Here is a 19,725-nt window from a genome sequence, read left to right as displayed (position 1 = left end):
TTCTGTGTCATTTATGGCATCGCCCTTCCCTTGAGCTGCAAAAGTAGATCCAGTGTTAATCTTTCAGCCTAAAGTTTCACTTCAAACAACTTAGTAAAATTATTTTTAGTTGCTGAAGACCATAGCATATTTTCTGAGAACTTAACAGTGTAAAAGATCAAAAGTACTCATGACAGCTCAGAACTTTCACAAAAGTAAAGACCTTTGCTTTTATCATCTCATGAAATGTCATTTTTGTAATGAAAATTATTAACTTTCAAACCACGTATACTCTAAGCAATTTAATCTTGCAAAATTATCCTTTTTTGAATATCCTACTAGTAGGATATTACAATAATTATCCCAAGGACTCTTCTGTCAATATAGACACATAGCTATTTATATTAATTAATGAAATAAAAATATAATCCTACACTGATACTAGCCTCATTTTAAGGGCCCACTAACCACATGAGTTTAGTGGCAACTGTATCAGACAATGCAAATACGAAAAGAAGATTTTTATCATCTTGAAAAATCCTATTCGATAATGCTGGTCCAGAGGGTTCTTGGTAGAAACTTTTACAACCTATTAAAGAAAAACCTCAAACTTGAATCCAAGAACAGTAGGGCATTCCTTTTTAATGTTAGACTAGAGAAACTGTTTGGCACATTTTGAAAGACCAGTCCTCTGACTAACAAAGCCTTATACAATACAGGAAACCTGTGCAGCAAAGCTGACTTACAATTCTTCCTTTTCTTTTGTTGAAATCCATTGTAAAATCAGATCTAAGTTCTTACAATAGAAATTATCTTTATAGATAAAAACTCTTTTTAAGGCACATATAATTTGCAGAAATGACATACCATGGAACTAAAGAAACTAGTTTTATAACTTGCAAACAGATTCTACAGGAAGTTTATCAGTAAAGGATTTTTATTAAGGTTGCCCCTTGAAACACAGAAAACATTGTATAGATTATGCAGTGTGATATTTTTGTTATTGAATATTAACTTTATAATGATAATGTGTTTCATGAAAATCATCCAAAGTGGTAGGGACTGACTTTTTTTCTTTTTCATTTTTTAAAAATAATGATTTTTAAGTAGTATTATGAAGGTGTTTCAACTCAGCATGTCAGTTTAAGAATACAGTGCATCTTGATCAGTGCACCATCTTCATTCTCTATCTGTCTCAATCCCACTAATCCCTTCAAATTACCTAATACTATTTTCACATATGTACATTGACTACACCCTTCCTCTCTCCATTTGTCTGACAGAGGTTGATTTCTAAGAGACTTAAGACCATGACACCCTAGTTCAAAAGACAATTTCCTCTGAGAAATTGCTTATCTAGTGCCATTACTTATTGAAAAAAAAAAACAAAACAAATGAACTAAAACATTTGCCTGTTTTAAAAATTGTAAAATGCTGGTAGTGTGATAATCTCATTTGTTGTTTGCATAATTGGTAAATTCATTAATTTCTTCTGAATAACTAGCATAATTTCCTGCAATACAGAAACACCTTAACAAATAAAAGTAAATGAATGTAGATGACAATCTATCAAAACCATATTGTTCTATGAATTAATCAAAAATGCAGTTGTGTTTTATGTTGTGAGTGATGAATATTGAAAAAGCAATATTTGAAACTATAGTTTGAAATGCATTCTTTATTCTTGCTGCAGCTCCAATAATCTTTTAAAATACAGGCTTTTTCACTAATATGCAGTATTGATTTGTGTTGTATCTGTTGTTTTTTCTTGAATTATATCATCAGCTTCATAGGATGTTTCATTTGTTGAATTTGATGTTGCATGTGAAACGAAGGGTCTTGTTTTTGTATTTAAGTAGTCTGCAAATACACAAACAACAGGAAATTATTACTCAAAATTGTGTTATAAAAGTTGCTTTTGACAGGCTGGGAAGGTGGCTCAGTGGTAGAGTGCTTGCCTTGCATGCATGAGGCCCTGGGTTCGATTCCTCAGCACCACATAAACAGAAAATGCTGGAAGTGACACTGTGGCTCAAGTGGTAGAGCGCTAGTCTTGAGCTGAAGAGCTGAGGGACAGTGCCCAGGCCCAGAGTTAAGGCCCCATGACCAGAAAAAAAAACAGTTGCTTTATGAAATTTGTACTTAAAGTTTTGAAGTAATGTTGAAAATATGGCATCCTGAAAGTACTGTGTAGAGATTCATAGCTCAGTCATTTCAAGGTTGTTTAGTCACAAAAGCAAATTTTATTTCCATGCATACCTTTCTCCATGCTTCTATGAGAAACTATAAGAATGTACCATTTTCAGAATCTTTTAGTAGAAGTAAAATTACCCCCATCCTCTGCATAAAGTGAAATAACTGCATTAAAGCCAATCCTATTAACTTGCAGCAACCCTTGTAAGCAATTTAGGTGTGTTCAAACATAAACATATTGCCACAATTTCATTTATATGTTGCATTAAATGAGTCTAAAATTAGCAAAATAGGAGAATTTATTTATAATTTGCAGAAACTAGATTTTTTTAAGATATCTAATAATACTAATTGATAGCATAAAATGGAACAAGAGAAATGTATAATTCACATATATTCTTCAGGACGTTTATCAGGAAAGGATTTTTGTTAGTTACCTATTGAGATACAATAAACAATTATAGTACATATTATATGTGTGATTTTTTGTTATGGAATATTAATTTTATTTGTAAAGAAAATGTTTATGTCCCTAGAAAATCTTTTTTATTTTTTTGGTCAATCATGGCGCTTGAACTCTAGGCCTGGGCACTGTCCCTCAGCTCTTCAGCTCAATACTAGTGCTGTACCACTTGAGCCACAGCACTACTTCCGGTTTTTTGTATTGTTTATTGGAGATAAGAGTCTCATGGCCTTTCCTGCCTAAGCTGGCTTTGAACCACGATCCTCAGATCTCAGCCTCCTGAATAGCTAGGATTACAGGCGTGAGCCACCATGTCTAATGTCCCTAGAAAACCTTTTGTGCATCAGTTAAGACAAATTGATAACAAAGAAATAGGTGGCTATTTAATAAGTTATTATGGCATTTGTATCTTATGTAAGCACTTATTTAGACATCTAAATTTTTAATACTTTATTGCAATTTAAGAAAACCTAAAAATTATAAGATGATTAGTTCAAGTCCTTCATATTTCTTAAGATATATAAATTTATAAAATTAGAATTAAATTTTTGAGTGTTGCTACTTCATCATATCCAGTTCTTTTTAATTGATCGATTGATTGGTTGGTTGGTTAGTTGATTGCTTGGTTGCTTGGTTGTCAATACTGGGAATTGAATCTAGAGGTATCAGTATCAACTTAAAAAAAACTGGGTAAAAAATGGAAAGACTTGGAAAAAATCATATTAAGTGAAGTAAGCCAGACCCAAAGAAACACGGGTCCCATGGTTTCCCTTATCTGCAATAATTAGTATACATCTAGGATAATCATCAGATGAGCAGAATAGCTTAATAGCTACATACATATAACCATATAAGATGATTCTAAGCGAAATGGATACAAGAGGGGTTTTTTTTGTTATTTTTAATGTACTGTGTGATTTCTTTGTTTCTGTATGTTCTTCCCCCTGTTGTCACTGTAGTTAATTCTGGTACCCTGGTATTGTATATACGTTTATTTGAATTAGGGAAGGGAAGGGAACAACAGAATGGTGAGACAAAGGACAAGAGGGAACCAATGCAACAGCAATATTCACAAGGCACTATGTTGGAAATGATCTGTACTACTTGGTGGAGGAGGAGGGAAAGTAGAAAATTGAGGGAAGGAGTAACACGGTTGACAAGAAATGTACTCATTACCTTACTTATGTAACTGTAACCCTCTGTGCATCATCTTGACAATAAAAAACTGGGCAAAGAAGTCAGGATATCAGGATATTATTTCCTAACTTAGTTATGCTGGGGTTCTCTTTAAATTATCTCCATTCTGACAGCTTTAGTTTCTGTTATTTATTTCTGTTGCAACAATTGAAGGAATTTATCTAGCATGTCTGCTGCCCTCTGAGGTATAAAGCTTTTTAAAATGACATTCCAGTATTACACTAGCACTTTTAAAGACCCTCACCTCTCATCCCTGACTCATTTACTTGCAAGCTGAATGCTTCCAGTAGTGTTAAGGACAATGCTAATTCCTTAGACTGGCTTCCTAAGCCAAAGCAGTTTCCCTAACATAGTGAAGATATGGAACCAACCCAGACACCCCTCAAGAGATGAATGGATTAAGAAAATATGAAACACACACACACACACACACACACACACACACACACACACACACACACACACACACACAGTGGAATTCTATACTTCCATCATAAAGAATGGCATTGCCCCATTCAAAAGGAAATGGAAAAAACTCGGGGGAAAAACTGTATTGAGTGAAATAAGCCAGACCCAAAGAAACAAAGGCTCCATGGTTTCCCTCATTTGTAATAATTAGTAAATGTCTAGGATAGTCCTAGCAGAGGATCACAATAACTCAATAGCTAAGACTATATAGAATGATGCTAATCTAAATGAACTCCAAGAAATGGAAACAAGAAGGTTTTTTTTAATGTACTGTATTATTTCTTTTTTTCTTTTTCCCCCCTTTGGTTTATCCCCTGTTGTCACTGTTTTTAATTTTGGTACCCTGTATTTTGTATATATGTTTATCTGATTTGGGGAAGGGAAGGGAAATAACAAAATGATGAGACAAAGGACAAAGGATGAATCAATGCCACAGAGCTACACAAGATACACTACTGGAAATGAACTTTACAACTTGTGGGAGGGGGAAGGAAAATGGGAGAGGAGAACTGGGATAAAACAAGGGAGTGGGTAACACTGTTCAACAAGAAATGTGCTCATTACCTTACTTATGTAACTGTAACCCCTCTGCAGTCACCTTTATAATAAAATAAAAGTTCAAAAATAAAACCCAAACCAATTCTCTATGTGAACAGGAAAGATCTGTTAATAAACACAGAAACACTTCTAGTGTTCACTCTTATCCCACCACTTGTCAAAATTCAAAAGCACTCCCAGAAAACATTCCACTAGTAATTCAGAGTCTGGAGGTAGGAAAAATGACTACAATACATTGAGACATAGTGATAATGGGTGTCCAGATAATACCACTTTGGGATAATTTTAAAATAAAGAAAAGACCTTCTAAGCAACCTGGTTTTTCCTACGTTTCCTGTGATAAAATAGAAAGTAATTTCTTAAATAGGAATAGAAGCAGCTGCTTATTTTCCATCACAAGGTTATTACAGCATGGGATTGATTTTAAATAAGAAATCTGTAATACTGTTGAACCTCCCCAGGGATTTGTTACACATAAAAGAGTTTTCTGATTTAATTCCTCTTAGTTTTGTAGTAGAGTGCAATTGCCAAGATGCAACTTCACAGTTCTTTCCTGGATTGGCACAATCTGTTGCCTTTGAGGACTGGTCATTAGATGTCCATCTCCGGTTTCTTTTAATCCTATGCCTCCCTTTCTGGCATTTAAATTAAAACTTTGGCTTTTGCTGAAATTTAAATCCCATTCTTACAGAACCTTTATACCTGTCCTTATCACAGTGAAGCCAAAGGCTATTTTTTTCTGATAACTGTTTAACTTCACATTTACTATCAGAGCCTTTCCTTTCTCAGAGATCCTGGAAGTCTGTGAATGCTGTTCTTGTCTGCCATTTAAAAATATCAAAAGAATACTGAAGATCCCAACATCTTATTTCTTGGCTCTCTTGAAGAACTATAATGGAGCTCTCCTGCTATTTATCTCCGCTTCGGTCTAACCATTCTAAGTCCTTCAGCAGCTTCCAAATGTTCATCTACCTGGATCACTTTGGGAAACAAGCAGTCTGAATACATACCCTAGTAGTGCTTTTGTTGTTGCTGTTGTAGTTTGTAAGAGAATGTTTTCTGTATGAATTTCATGTGATGGTCATAGGACTAAATCTGAAGGTCTACTGACTTCTCTCTTCAATGCCCTGTGTTTCCTTCAAGTATATATGCAAATATATTATATCATATAAACACACTTTGAAGCTGGGCACTAGTGATTTATGATTCATCCTAGCTACTCACAAGCTGAGATCAGTGGATCACCGTTCAAAGCCAGCCCAGGTAGACAAATCTATGAGACTCCAATTAACCAGTAAACAGGTCAGAAGTGAAGGAGATGTGGATCAAGTGGTAGAGTGAAAGTCCTGAGCAAAAAGTCAAGCAAGAGTATGGAGTTTGAGCTCAAGACCAGCACCAGAAAAAAAGGGGGTGGGGGGATTAACAAATCATTAAGAAAGTATGAATAGAAACAGTTCTACTTAGATGTATTTTCCTATCCTAGCTTGGTATGTAATCCTACCCTGCTCAAAGGCAGAGATAGAAAGATCAAGTCCCAGTGTTAGTTCAGGTCTTGGAGTGATAACCTATCTGAAAAGCTAACCACTAATGTGGCTCAAGTAGTAGAACATTTAAGGAGGCCTGAGATCCCCAGTACAAAGGGAAAGGAAAAGAGAAAGAGAAGGAATTTTTTTCCTGCCCCACTTCTTTTTCCCCCAGAATTGTCATTTTTCCCCCACTTTCCTGCATTGTTAAGTTTGTCTAATTATTGATTATTAATTTAACCTACAAAGGAATTTAGTGGACGCTCAATTCTTTAAATATTTCTCAGTGGAAGATTGGCTTTTATAGTGCTTATTCGTTCCTGGATCAGTCAGTAGGGATTGCCTGATATTCTACCTGCAGGAATGCATTTAGCACTCACAAACACTAAGTACAGTAGTAGCTCTGCTGAGCAATTTGATTTTCTACCTTCTGGAAACAAAAATAGTCACTGGAATTCCTGGTTTGTTATTTTTCCATTGGAAGTTCCTTTTAGGAGACATTGGTGGCGTTTTATGCCATTGAATCCAAATTTCCCCATCTTTGATTAAAAGATCGATGAAAAAAAAATTTTTTGGAGGGTCCGGTCATGTGGCCTGAACTCTGGCTCTGGACCTGGGCGCTGTCCCTCAGCTCTTCAGCTCAAGGCTACCGCTCTACCACTTGAGCCACAGCGCCACTTTCGACTTTTTTCTTTTTGCTTATGTGGTTCTGAGGATTCGAACCCAGGGCCTCAGGCATGCAAGGCAAGCGCTCTACCACTGAGCCACCTTCCCAGCCCTTCTCGGGTACTTTCTTAGATGAAATTTTTAAAAGTCTTTCTGAAACCAAGAATTGCTAAATAATGTACCAGCCTAATTACTAAGCGTTCTGAGCAGTTTTACTTTTTCCTGAAATCTGTAAAGCCTATTCAGAAAGTTAGTTCCCAAATTTATCTCTACACTTAGTATTAAACATCTCAAAATATCATTACATTTTTTAAAATTTGACATTTTGATCTGATTTTTTTTAAAAAATTGAATATTAAAAGAATAACCAAGAAAAATTTTTTTAAAGAATGAAGGAAGGAATGAGAGAGGCTCTTGCTTAATCTGATACTAAGATAAACAATGCAGCAACAATAATTTTAAAGCATATTACTAGTGTAAAAGTAAACAGATTGATAAGTTTAATAAGCATAAACTCTAAAAACAGGCCGTAGTATATATAAAATTTTAATTTATGAATGAGACAGTTTTCATTGTCAAGAGGAAGATGGATTATCCAATAAATGTTTAGACAACTGACTCATTAGAAAATAGAAATAAACAAAAGTAATACAATTATTTACAACAATATAATTCTGTACTAGATAATAGGTAAGAAAAAGTTCACTATTAAGGAGGTCGGGTGAATACTGACATATAAATTAAGTAATATTTCTGTCAGTTATACTTCTTGAATATGATAAATGTACAAGATTCCTGCAAGAGGAAAGTATACATTCTAGGTAATGACCTTCTCTCCTATTTGTAGTTAAAAAGACAGTTCAGAAAAGAAATCATCTCTCAGAGAAGTGCCAAAGATGAGCTAAGTGAAATAAAACACTAGCAATTAGTAAGTATGAGAAAAACTATCTACTTGCTATCCAGAAGTATGAAATTGTACCAAAATTGTAAGATTATGGTACTCCATCAAACTAAAAACATTGACTTAAAGTGGTAGCACATGTACTCATTTCTTGAGGGGAAAAAAGAGCAATATTATATAGTGACAAAATTCCTATAAGACCATTTTCCCTATTTTTTAAAATATACATGCATCAATAGATGAATAGAAAAAAAATCTGTGAAGCATACTTGTCACTCTATTAATATCTACTATGTGTGTGTGCTGGGCTCATGAAGGACATTATTTATTTTACTATATTTTCTAGTTTTCCTATAATGAGCAAGAACTGAAAGATAGGTTTTGTGTCTAGGAAAATAAGTGGGAGACAATGTGGAGGGTTCTTCTAAAAAGAAAGACTATTCTAAGCCAGCCCAAGTCCCATTTTGTTCACAGGGAGAATAAATGATTACATGATCTTCCAATTTACTGTCTCAGTATTCGGTATATAGTTTGCATTGTTTTCTATACAACTGTGCCTTACTCTAATTTATTCACCCTATTTCATCTGCTTTTTCACAAAAAAAAAAACAGTCTTGAGGATGTTATTTCTAGTTAATTGTACTGCTTTATTTGTGTAAAGCAGCTCTACTAATATCTGCTTTTCTAATTTTTATCAAAAATTCTGCATCTTTTGAGTGTCAGTGGCTTATTTCCTGTCATCCTAGCTACCTATAGGAACTGAGATTTAAATGCTTGAAGTTCAAGGCTAGCTCAGACCTATATTCAAGAACCTTCATAAGAAATAGCTGGACATGGTGACATGCATCTGCCCTCCTATCTCTGTGTGAGGCTGAAATCTGGAAGATGAAAGAATCCATCCAGGTCAGAAAAGTCCATGAGACTCACCATGGAAGAAGTAGGGCCTGGTGGTGTGCAACAGTTTTTCCAGATTAATGAGAGGCCTAAATCCATAGATGTGTTCCTGAGATATTCTTCAGCAGGAAGCAAGACCTCCATCTCAAAAGTAACCAGTGCAAGAAAGGACTGAAGGCATGGCTCATTGGTAGGGTGCCAGCCTAGCAAGTACAAGGCTCTGAGTTCAAACCACCAAATTTATTTTTTAAAATCTGCCTCTTAGGACCCTCTTTGTGATACTCCCTCATCACCTCCACAACACCAAGTTACCAATGAACATTTGAAGCCATTTGAAGCTGTATCTTCTGGAGAAGAAACTTAACTCAAATTACAGTTACAGGAGGTAGGAGATGCCATTATTAGAGTGAAACAAGCCACTGGGTTCTTCAGTCAAAGTGAAAATTCCCATAATAGTAAAAACAAGGGACACTTGAAGTTATTTAAATTCTTAAGGTTTAAATCAAGCTTGCCTATTCTAGCTCTGAGAATTCTGGTGGAAACAGGCTCCTTTCTGTTAGAACTTTAAGAACACTCCATGGAAAAGCTTGCAAAGCAAGGCTCTGAGACATTCAACACTTTGGTTTGTCTTCCATTTGCCAATAATTTTTCTCCAACCTTGAGATGAGCCCTACCCTCAGGACTGTCTGTACTCAGCAAGCTCTTCACATAGCTAGGAATTGTCCTAGAGAAGTCATGGTGCTCTTAACCATTGGCATTTGAAGAGTGCATCACCTAAAATGCAAAGGTTGAAAAAGAAGAAAATGGTGATAAGATAAAATTTTAAAGCCATCAATTGCCTAGTGACAGGTGATCTGTGAAGAATAAATGCTAGAGATCCAATTAAGGTGATAGTGACTAGCAGAGAGGGATTTTACTTTTTTTTTTTTGGAGACTTAAATTATATACAATAGAAGTCAAATATGAAAGAATGAAGATACACTATGGAAAAATCTTGGCCAAATAATCTAAGATCAGACTCTAAACTTTGTCATTTTTAGAAAAAATATCCCGTACTTTAAGTCAATTTTAATAAGATAAACAAGAACATGTTTCTATTGAATCCATTTGAATTGCCTGTAAGGAAAACAATCTCTATAATAATTAATCTAGAATGATTTACACATTAAACTTTGGGTCTTGGAAATAGGTAGTCTTGAAAGAAAAGGGCTTTAGTTGGTAAAACTAATTTTCCTCTGGTGCACTGTTTACTTGCTTAACTTATTATGCAAGTATTTTATTATGTCTCTAACATTTAGACATATCTTAAATGCAATAAAACACCAGACTTGTTTTCGCAATAGCTTGAACATCTCCTGCTAGTGGCAAAATCACCACAATGGAACACAAATATTTAACAAAGGGTACAGCAATGTTTAATTACCACTTCAAAAGATTGCTTCAAATTGAAACCATTTTCTATTCCAGTGGCATTTGGGTTACCTTCATTTGTTTGGGGCTATCCACTTCGTCTAATTTTAATAAAATTTACCCAAGGGACTAAAACACCTATTTGAAAGCAACTGGAAGGCATTGGTTATATTAGATCTTACCTTGACAATAGCAAGTACTCAGGAAAGGTATATTGAGGGGGTAGCATGGGCATATTTCATTGAAAGAAAAGTCTCATCCAACTTTATAAGAAGTACATTAACAGGCTTCCTCAATTGATTGACAATAAGAAAGCTCCCAAAGATGTAAATCAACAAACCAATTATTATGCTGCTAAGAGCCAACATAATCTACAATGTTGGAGCCATCCTTGAGCTAAAATAATCACTTTGTATTTAGTACTGTGTGTTATGTAGGAGTACTCAATACATAGCAATGCAAAGCATTGTCAATATTTCTCAGAATACATTTCTTTGATCACCTAAGATTGAGATACAGTGCTATTTCAATCTATTCATTCAGGAAGTATCTAAGTGTTAGAGGCACTGGAGCTAGTGGTGAACATACAAGACAGAAGTTCTTACTTATCCTGGAACAAAGTTTCTGTAAGGTCTGCCCCAAGGCCATGCAGGCCCAGTGTAGATACCTCACTACCTCCATCACCCAGGTAACTGGCACACCTGGAAGCAGTCACCTCCCCCTCCTGCTAGGTCACATCCTGGGCCACCCTGATTATGCCTCCCATCTGGCCATAGGACAGACTCTGAGATCACATCCAGATCCAGTGTGGCCACACCTTTCCCCCACCTGGCCACACCTCTTCCTGTCCCTGGTCTAGATAAGTCCTGGCCTGGGGGTGGGTTTCCCCTTTTTGGCCACGCCTCTCCACTATGCATGGCAGGGACAGCAATTTGGTAAATATACTTTTTTTTTCATGCCTGAATACTGTGTAGTGTTCTCTTCATCAGATACCTAATGAAACCTACATATTTAATATACCTTGCAGTTTCTAGTTGGAGTGGAGAAAACTTAGACAACACATAAATAAGATACATAGGATATTCGTGTTAAATACATAGGAAAAATTAAGCAGGAAGAGGGTGTGAGGTGTTGATGAAGAATTAAGAATGCAGAAAGGGAGCTGGGCACTGATGGCTCATGCCTATATTCCTAGCTACTTAGGAGGCTGAGATCTGAGGATTGAGGTTTGAAGTCAGCCCAGGCAGAAAAGTTCCCATGAGGCCCCTATCTCCAATTAACCATGCATAACCCAACAGTGGCACTTTGGCTCAAAGTGATAGAGCACTAGCCTTGAGCAAAAGATCTCAGGGACAGCACCTAGGCCTTGAGTTCAAACTCCATGACCTACAACAACAACAAATACAGGAAGGGGACTTCAGGGAGGATTTGGAGAAAGTAAAGGTACAAGTCAGGCTGATATCTGAGAGAATGATGATAGCATATACAAAACTTGTTAATCAAGAATTTCAAGGAACAATGATTTGGCTAAAGGTGACAAATGGTATAAAGGTGACAAAGGGTATAGAGAACAGTCACAAGAATGTATCAGTTGAGAGAAATGGAAAGAGATTAGGGTTTTGATCAGAGAAGAGATGTGACCTGGCCTCAGGTTAGTGGGAGAAGTTGTTGGTCCTGAGGTTTAAAATCAGGACTTTGCACATGCTAGGCAGTGTCAGGCACTCTACCATTTAAACCATCCCTCATTTTTTTTGTCAGTCATGGGGCTTGAACTCTGGGCCTGGGTGCTGTCCCTCAGCTCTTCAGCTCAAGACTAGCACTCTACCACTTGCGCCACAGCACACTCCCAGTTTTCAGGTGGTTAATTGGAGAGAAGGATCTCCGGACTTTCCTGCAGTGGCTGGCTTTAAACTGTAATCCTCAAATCTCAGCCTCCTGAATAGCTAGGATTACAGACATAAGAACCACAGGCACCCAGCTACCATCCCTATTTTTTTTGTTCCCAGTTTTGGGGCTTGAACTCAGCCCAAGCTGAGTCTCAAGCTTTTTTTGCTTTATCACTTGAGCCACAACACCACTTCCGGCTTTTTCTGTGTATGTGGTACTGAGGAATCGAAGCCAGGGCTTCATGCATGCTAGGCAAGCACTCGACCACTAGGCCACCTACCCAGCCCTATCCCTCATTTTGTTTTATTTTCCAGGTAGGTCCCTCATTGCCTAGGAATGGAGCCTAGACTGTGATCCTCCCATACAGCTGGGACAGTAGATATATTTGTGTGTAACACCGCAGCCAGCTAACTGATTGACATGGCCTTATATATAACATTTTGCCCTGACTGGCCTTGAATTGTGATCCTCCCAATTTCTGCCTCCCAAGTCGCTGGGAATACAGATAGGAGCCACTGTGTTTGGCCCAACATCATAGGTTTTAACATATTTACTCAGGTTGTTCTGGGACAAATAGCAGAATCAAGAACTGATTTGCTTGAAAAGACAGCTTGGAATCTGTATTTTTAACGAAATCTCTCAATGATTTACAGACATTGTTAGGGTGTTCTCCTCCATTTTGACTTAACACCTGCCATCGTAGGTCCACAGCCCTTTCCCTGAAATCAGGTGACCAGACCAGGCCTGGCCACAATCATTAATTCCCACAGATTTGTGTCCGATTAGCCTCCAGTTGCAGCAGTGGAATGCCTTCCACCCAAACCTAACTGCAAAAGTTGCAATCAGTAAACCAGGCCCTGGCTACATGTTATCTTTGGCCCTGCCTGCAACTGCAGAGTACTCCCCGCTCCTAGTCTAAAGATGCCCCCTTTGCACAAAGACACGCGTGGCACCCAGCCCAAAAGCACAGCCTTGTTAGCTTGCTGACAATAAGCTTTGCTGTGTGTGGCTTGGTTTCCTTGTGGTCCTTTGGGCTGGAGCTTTCAGACATAGCAAAATTTAAGAACTATGACCTAAAATCATGTAAGCATTTAGACGATTGACTTTATCATCTCATTATTTGGTCATTGCCAACCTACCACATTATTTTGCCTGTACAGAAACTGGGTCTAAGTCATTTGGACTAAATTCAGCTATCAGGTTTTCCATTTGGCCATCCATTCTCCAATCAGAGCTCAGGAAGGATGTTAGCCCTGGGCTCTGTAGCCTAAGACACCCTCTGAGAGAGGAGGGAGTTCCTCTCCTTCCCCTGCAGAGCTAATGCAGCCACAGCATAATGTACTGATGCAGGCGCCAGGGACCAGGTTTCAGCATTCTCTTAAATACATCCCGTGACCCATTTTTTTCTTTTTTAAGATTTTTATTTTCTGTCAGGTATGGTGGTGTATGTCTGTAATCCCAACACTCAAGGGACTGAGGCAGGAGGCTAATATGAACTGCAAAGCATGATCTTGTCTCAAAAAGGAAAAAAAAGAGTTTTGCTTTCCTTATAAATTGGAATAAGTTAGCACTTGTGTATATATATGGCTGTGTAGATTCTAAACTGATATATTCTATAAATCGTAAATACATTTATTCTACAGTGAATATTCTATACATAGATATATACATGTATGGAAATATATGTGTAGAGAAATGTATATCCAAATAAAGCTCATGATTTGTGCTTCTTTTTTTTCTTTTTTAAAAATTATTTTATTTCATTTAGTCGGTCGTGAGGCCTGAACACTGGGCCTGGGCACTGTCCCTCAGCTCTTCAGCACTTGGGCCACAGTGCCACTTCTGTTTTTTTTCTGCTTATGTGGTGCTGAGGAATCAAATCCAAGGCCTCATGCATGCAAGGCAAGCACCCTACCACAAGCCACCTTCCCAACCCAATTTATGCTTCTTAATATACTAATGGTAATTTACTTTAACAAAACTTCAACAATGTTTTAGTTAGGCACCACTGGTCACCCCCTCAGACCTGAAGGATTGTGGATCAAGGCCAGACTGGATAGAAAAGTTCTGTAGACTATCTCCAGCAGAAAGCTGGAATAGAGTGGTGAGTCAATAGTTTCATGCCATTCTTGCATATCTGAAGTCTTGAGTTCAAAGCCCAGTATTGTCAAAAGAATCCACTGCAAGCATTTTTGATGAATCCGTAATGATAAATAGCATTTGAGTCATACACTTCATAACTGAAATACCATGCATAAAAAGTTATCACTTCCATATTCTATGGGTAGAAACATTCTGAACTAACCACTGACTGATTGATTTTGAATTTTTGGAGATTTTGTTTCTCTATTTATTTGACTTTTTGGCTCCAATAAAAACCAAAATTTAAAATTTTCAAGAGGCACATAGATATATTAAAGTAGATTTGCTGAACCAATGATTTACTTTTCATAATAGCATTTCATACCGTAGCTGTTTTTCTTGGCCACAGTTTCCGTAAGGCATCATCATTAAGGCCTGATGCAATGTAAAATTTTTACAAACACACATAATAAATTATTTTTTAAAGCATTCATTATAATCTGTTGCCTAGGTGTAGATTATTCTTTTGATAGAGTACTGTGAACTGGTTAGACATAAAGGATGTTGATTACCTTCTCCAATAGAAGAAGCATCTAGGGGTTGAAGTTTAAGTCCAGTGTCTATTTTTTGAGGCTTTGTATAGAGAAACAAATAACAAAGAACACAGACGCTGATGACAAAGGCCAGTAAAACAAGGGCAGCAATTCCCAATCCGATCAGAGCACCAATGCTGAGGAACATAGAAAAAAATCATGTCATGCAAACTGGTTTGCACAAAAACCAAAGGCAGGGGCTACAGATTGATTCTTGTTCTCAACTATTCATAACCAAATTATATTTTAACATAGCTAATAAATAATTGAAATCTGCAGCAAATTTTTTCTTACCATCAAATTCTTACTATGTTTTCTCTAAAAGTTTTCAAGACCCTTTTAAATTTATATGTTAATATTAGTGAAAATGCCACATGAATTCATCATAAAGGTAGAAGGTCAAATGATGGTTCAAAAATACCTGTTATGTAAACCTCCATCATTGCTGTACCTTAAAAAGAAAAATTCAAGTTCACTAATAATAGATTAATAGAAAAACATTTGCTGCAAAAATGTTGGGAAACAAATATTTATTGGAAATGTAAAACTTTTCTTTTGGAGACATATATATGAGATACCATTTATTGATCTACAAAACCACAACCTTTACCAAAAAAAGGTTTGGTTAAAGGAAAACCACATTTGTGAAATACAGATGAAGTACATGTTCAGTTTGAGATCTTTCTGTCTAGAAGAACATAACATCTAAGGCTTCTAGTATCGAAAAGAAACTCTTGTGCTTTTATCCAAAATTAAGGTGCATACACCATTATATTTGCTCTGTGCTTAACTTGTAGTAAATAATTTCATGAACTTACCAATAAGGCTAATCATTTGAGAAGCAATACAGTTTTTATAGAAAATCCATGAATTTAGTACTACTAAATGAAAAAGGAGCTTGAAAAATAAGCATCACCTACTAATGCAAAGATATGCATCTTTTGTGTGTATGTGTGTATGTGTAAATATATATAATTAAATATATAGATTACATTTGAAGCTGTGCAAACTGAGACATTTCAATTAACTTTCCTACTGTTTCCCATTATGTTGTGCACAAGTATTAGAAATGCTCACATTCTTAACCTGTAGAAAAATTTCATAAGTGGAAGGAAATACTAATTGCTTAATGATTGATCAAACTGTTATCATTTGGAACATTTGAATCATTGAAAAGTAATGTTCCTTTTTTTTTTTTTTTTACTCTTTCTGGTTTCCTTTAAGGCTCTTTCTCTCTCCCAGGGTTTAGGGCCTAACTAACTTGACTTGTATCAAAGGAGGGAAAGAGGAATTTGATCAAGTATGTTAGGAAGTATGTTAGGAGAATGGTATTGAAAAATGAAAGGCTTGATTTGATGAGAGAAAGCGCCCTTACAAATAAGAGATTGCTTCTTGAGCTACAAGATGAAGGCAGACTTCTAGAGGTTTTTGTGTTTAGTTTATTAATATGGCCCTGCACACAAGTGAAAACTGGTGCTTGTATGGCAGAACCAGACCAGGGTTATATATTTTAATCTGAGGCTGATGTGAGCTGGTATACTCTCCTTTAAGGGGATAGACTGTCTGTGTCTGACCGTGCACCGACTAAGGGCAGCCAAGGTGGACCCATGCTATTTCTGTAGATCGTGGCATGGAGGGTTAAGATGGCTTCACTATACACACTGAAATGTGAGAATGTAATCCAGTTAATATTATTTAGTGTACAAAGCAGATAACAGATTAAGATATCTGGATATATTCCTGAAACCAGAACCCCACTTATTAAAAAAAATCTACAAAATAAAAAAAAAGTGACTCAATTAACAAGTGAAATTGTCAGCCTAATTAAATTCAATACACATACTGTGAACTTTCAATGTACAAATTAAGAATCCAGGACATGCAACTGAAAAAAAAAAAAACAGAACCAAAGCATGCTATGTCCTTTTTTACCCTTTCATGTTGTTATAAAAGGAAAAGACTCCATAATCTAGACAATGTTTCAGTGTCAGCACTCCACATCACAGAAACGCTGCTTTATACATGCAAAACTCTAGGTATCGACTCTTAGTGGAAGTAGACCTGTAGTTGTCTCCCAAAATACCCATTTGAACAAAGTTATTGAGCATCTATTTAAGCTCACCCTTCTCTAATAGGCATGATCTTTCCAAGATCTTAGAGAAAGCTGTCAAAGGAAATCCTAAGAATGTAGAGATTTGGGGGAAGAGAAGAAATGGGAGTAGGGCAGACATGGGAAACACTGGAAAGAGTTGCTTTTCAGCCCTGAGAAAGGGTCTGAAGCTGCCATCTTATTATTGCAACCATGCTTGTATTTAGCAACTTCACTTACCTTTTCATGGTTACTACTGACTTTCTCTAGCAGCTGCAGAATCTCAATATAAGTGACTTCTGCCATAGTTTTCACAGTTGGAGTATTTTCAATTACAAGTGACAAGGAAAGAATAGGAGGGAAATGAAGCCCTAATAAATTTATCTCCCCATTGTGTCCTCAGAGCTCAATAACTCACAAGAACCCCAGGTTTAATGTTACCAAGCAATGCTCTCAGTTAAAGTGATTTTTCTATTTCCTGGGAACCTGGCTAACTGGCCATTTGTCAGTTCTGAATGAAAGTGCCCCAGCAGGCTGTTTGCCCCTTTGTGCCCTCATAAATCTTAGGAAGGTTTTATATTCTTAGCTGCTTGTCACTTTGGAACTATTTAGAGATCTGAGATTCTCAGTCGCAGGTTCCAATTGAATTTGGCTTAGGCATTACCAGTCTCCATTGGAAACACTTTTGCCATTATTAATACTGTCAAAGACTCGGAGATGAATTATTGTAATATTTCCCCAAAGGCCAGATAATATGCTGTGGGTGCAACAGAGTTCTTTAATCTAAGAATAAGCTGTGTTCTGGCATTTCCCACTCCAGCAAAAGTCTGATAATGGAACTTAGAATGTAGGTACTCTTATTGAGATGTTTATTGAAGCCTGAAATACAGAAGAAAATACTCTTATTTCAAGAAATAAGATGTGGTCATTGATGAAAACCTGATGTCTAACAAACCCTGGATAATGCTAGGAAATGGTCAGAAATAAAAATGTACCTCTTGCTAGCAACTTTCTCTCTCTCTCTCTCTTTCTCTCTCTCTCCCTCTCCCCCCTCTCTTTCTCTCTCTAATTTGTAAGAAACAGTTTAAGGGGGCGTGGCAGTTCTTCCCTACAATGTTAGAACTCCACTTGAAATATAGCAATTATCTTCAAAGCTGGCAATATCTTGAGTAGAAGTGGGGAAAGGCACTTCATAATAAAAATGTCTGCGTAAATACAATGGATGTGAAAAATTCTCATCCGAAAAAGAAGCAAGAAAGACTTCCTCTTAGAAAGTCTCTACTTTCCAGCAATGGTCTGATGGCTCAGGTGTTGACAGAGAGTGTCTGGGAAGGCTATGCAGAGGGTGTGATGGGGCAGCTAACTCTGTTCTTTCTGTGGGTGTCTCTTCAGTTTGGTTGGGCAGTGCGACTGTTGGATCGCCTGAAAAGAGCAAGTTTTACACACACACACACACACACACACACACACACACACACACACGTCTTTTTGATATTTTTAAGGAATAATGCCAATTCCTAAAAGAAGCGGAATATTCTGGTCTTTAATTAATGCCTTCGCATGATTCCCCCAGGAGCTCCCTTTCTGTTCAAAGACCAGTCAAAAAGAACCATTAAAATCTATACTTGAACTTATTTGCACGCACGGCTAGTTGGCCAGCCAGAGAACTGGCGTCGTGCCTGGGCCAGGTCGGTGGAACGGGCCCGGGGTGCGCCCTGGGCGCAGAGCCCCGCGCTCCTCCAGCGCCTGGCAGAGCTCGGGCTGCCCCTGGAGTTCCGAGCCGAGGTGCGGTTGCTCTCCCCTGCCCTCCCTCGCCCTTGGAGGCCCCGCATCCCTGCGGAGGGACCTGACCGGGACAGGAGGCAGAGTTCCAGTTGGCCTCCGCGCCTCGGGCCGGACACGGTCGCCAGCCCTCCCCCGCCCCGGGGCTGCCCTGCCCACCTGAGGCTCCACATGTAGCTGTGCTTGTAGGGGAAGTAGCTGCCCGGCTCGCTGCAGCAGTACTTGAGGTCGGCGAAGCCGCAGCAGTAGAGCAGCGCCGCGCCCTCGCCGCGCCGGGGGCACTGGAAGGGCTCCACGAAGCTGTGGTTCACGCTGAAGTAGCCGGAGCACAGCCGGCTGCTCTCGCCCATGGCGGGCGGCTCTCTGCGGGGGCTCCCCTCCCACCCCGGCAACCCTGGATGTGTCCGCTCCGAACCACCAGCGCCCCTGGGTCCCTCCGTCCCGCTCGCCACCACCCGCCCCCCTCCACCTCTGCGATCCGGGATCTGGCGGTCCGGGCGCTCAGCCTCCGCGCGCGCCCCGCGGCTCGCTCCCCGTCCCCCGGCGGTGCCCGCACGCCGCGCTCCCGCCTGGCCGCGGGGCTCCCCCCAGGGTGGAGCTGGCACCTGCGTGTCTCCACTTGGTCTCCAGCTCCCTTCCACTGTATTATCTGCGCTCTGCTGACCCTCACCTCTTCCCCCTCACTCCATCAGTAGTCTAGGTGGTTGAACAGGAGCGAGCGAGGAAAGGCTGGCCGGGGAGGGAACTGTGTAGGGCTTGTTTTCACATCTGGGCTGATGAAGTCAAAAATCTCAATCCTCTTTCTCCAGGGTCTGGGCAGGTCGGTTTGGACACACACACACACACACACACACACACACACACACAGCCTTTACTAACACACACACACACACACACAGCCTTTACTAACCAACACAACACGGGCCACGGACTTCAGCAGTGGGGAGTGGGTTGAATAAAGGCAGATGAACTGATAGTGTGGTGTTCGTTATTTTTTTCCTTTTAAGAAGTTCTTGTGACACAATGTGTTAGTTTTGAAG

General features: G+C 38.5%; 1 protein-coding gene across 1 annotated transcript; it reads right to left on the bottom strand.

Moving 5' to 3' along the window:
- Positions 1-1,637: 1,637 nt before the first annotated feature.
- LOC138804775 (protein shisa-like-2B) lies at positions 1,638-19,052 on the bottom strand. Its single transcript, XM_069989206.1, has 3 exons — positions 18,845-19,052; positions 14,794-14,951; positions 1,638-1,839 (listed from the first exon to the last, which is right to left on the bottom strand). The coding sequence occupies exons 1-3, from the start codon at positions 19,033-19,035 to the stop codon at positions 1,706-1,708; spliced, it is 483 nt and encodes a 160-aa protein (XP_069845307.1). The 5' UTR covers positions 19,036-19,052; the 3' UTR covers positions 1,638-1,705.
- Positions 19,053-19,725: the final 673 nt, after the last annotated feature.

Source organism: Dipodomys merriami, unplaced genomic scaffold, assembly GCF_024711535.1.
Source record: "Dipodomys merriami isolate MVZ:Mamm:240054 unplaced genomic scaffold, mDipMer1.0.p SCAF_372, whole genome shotgun sequence".
Classification (NCBI taxonomy): Eukaryota; Metazoa; Chordata; class Mammalia; order Rodentia; family Heteromyidae; genus Dipodomys; species Dipodomys merriami.
Note: the sequence above shows the minus strand (reverse complement) of the source record. Positions and strands in the feature narration are given on the sequence as shown.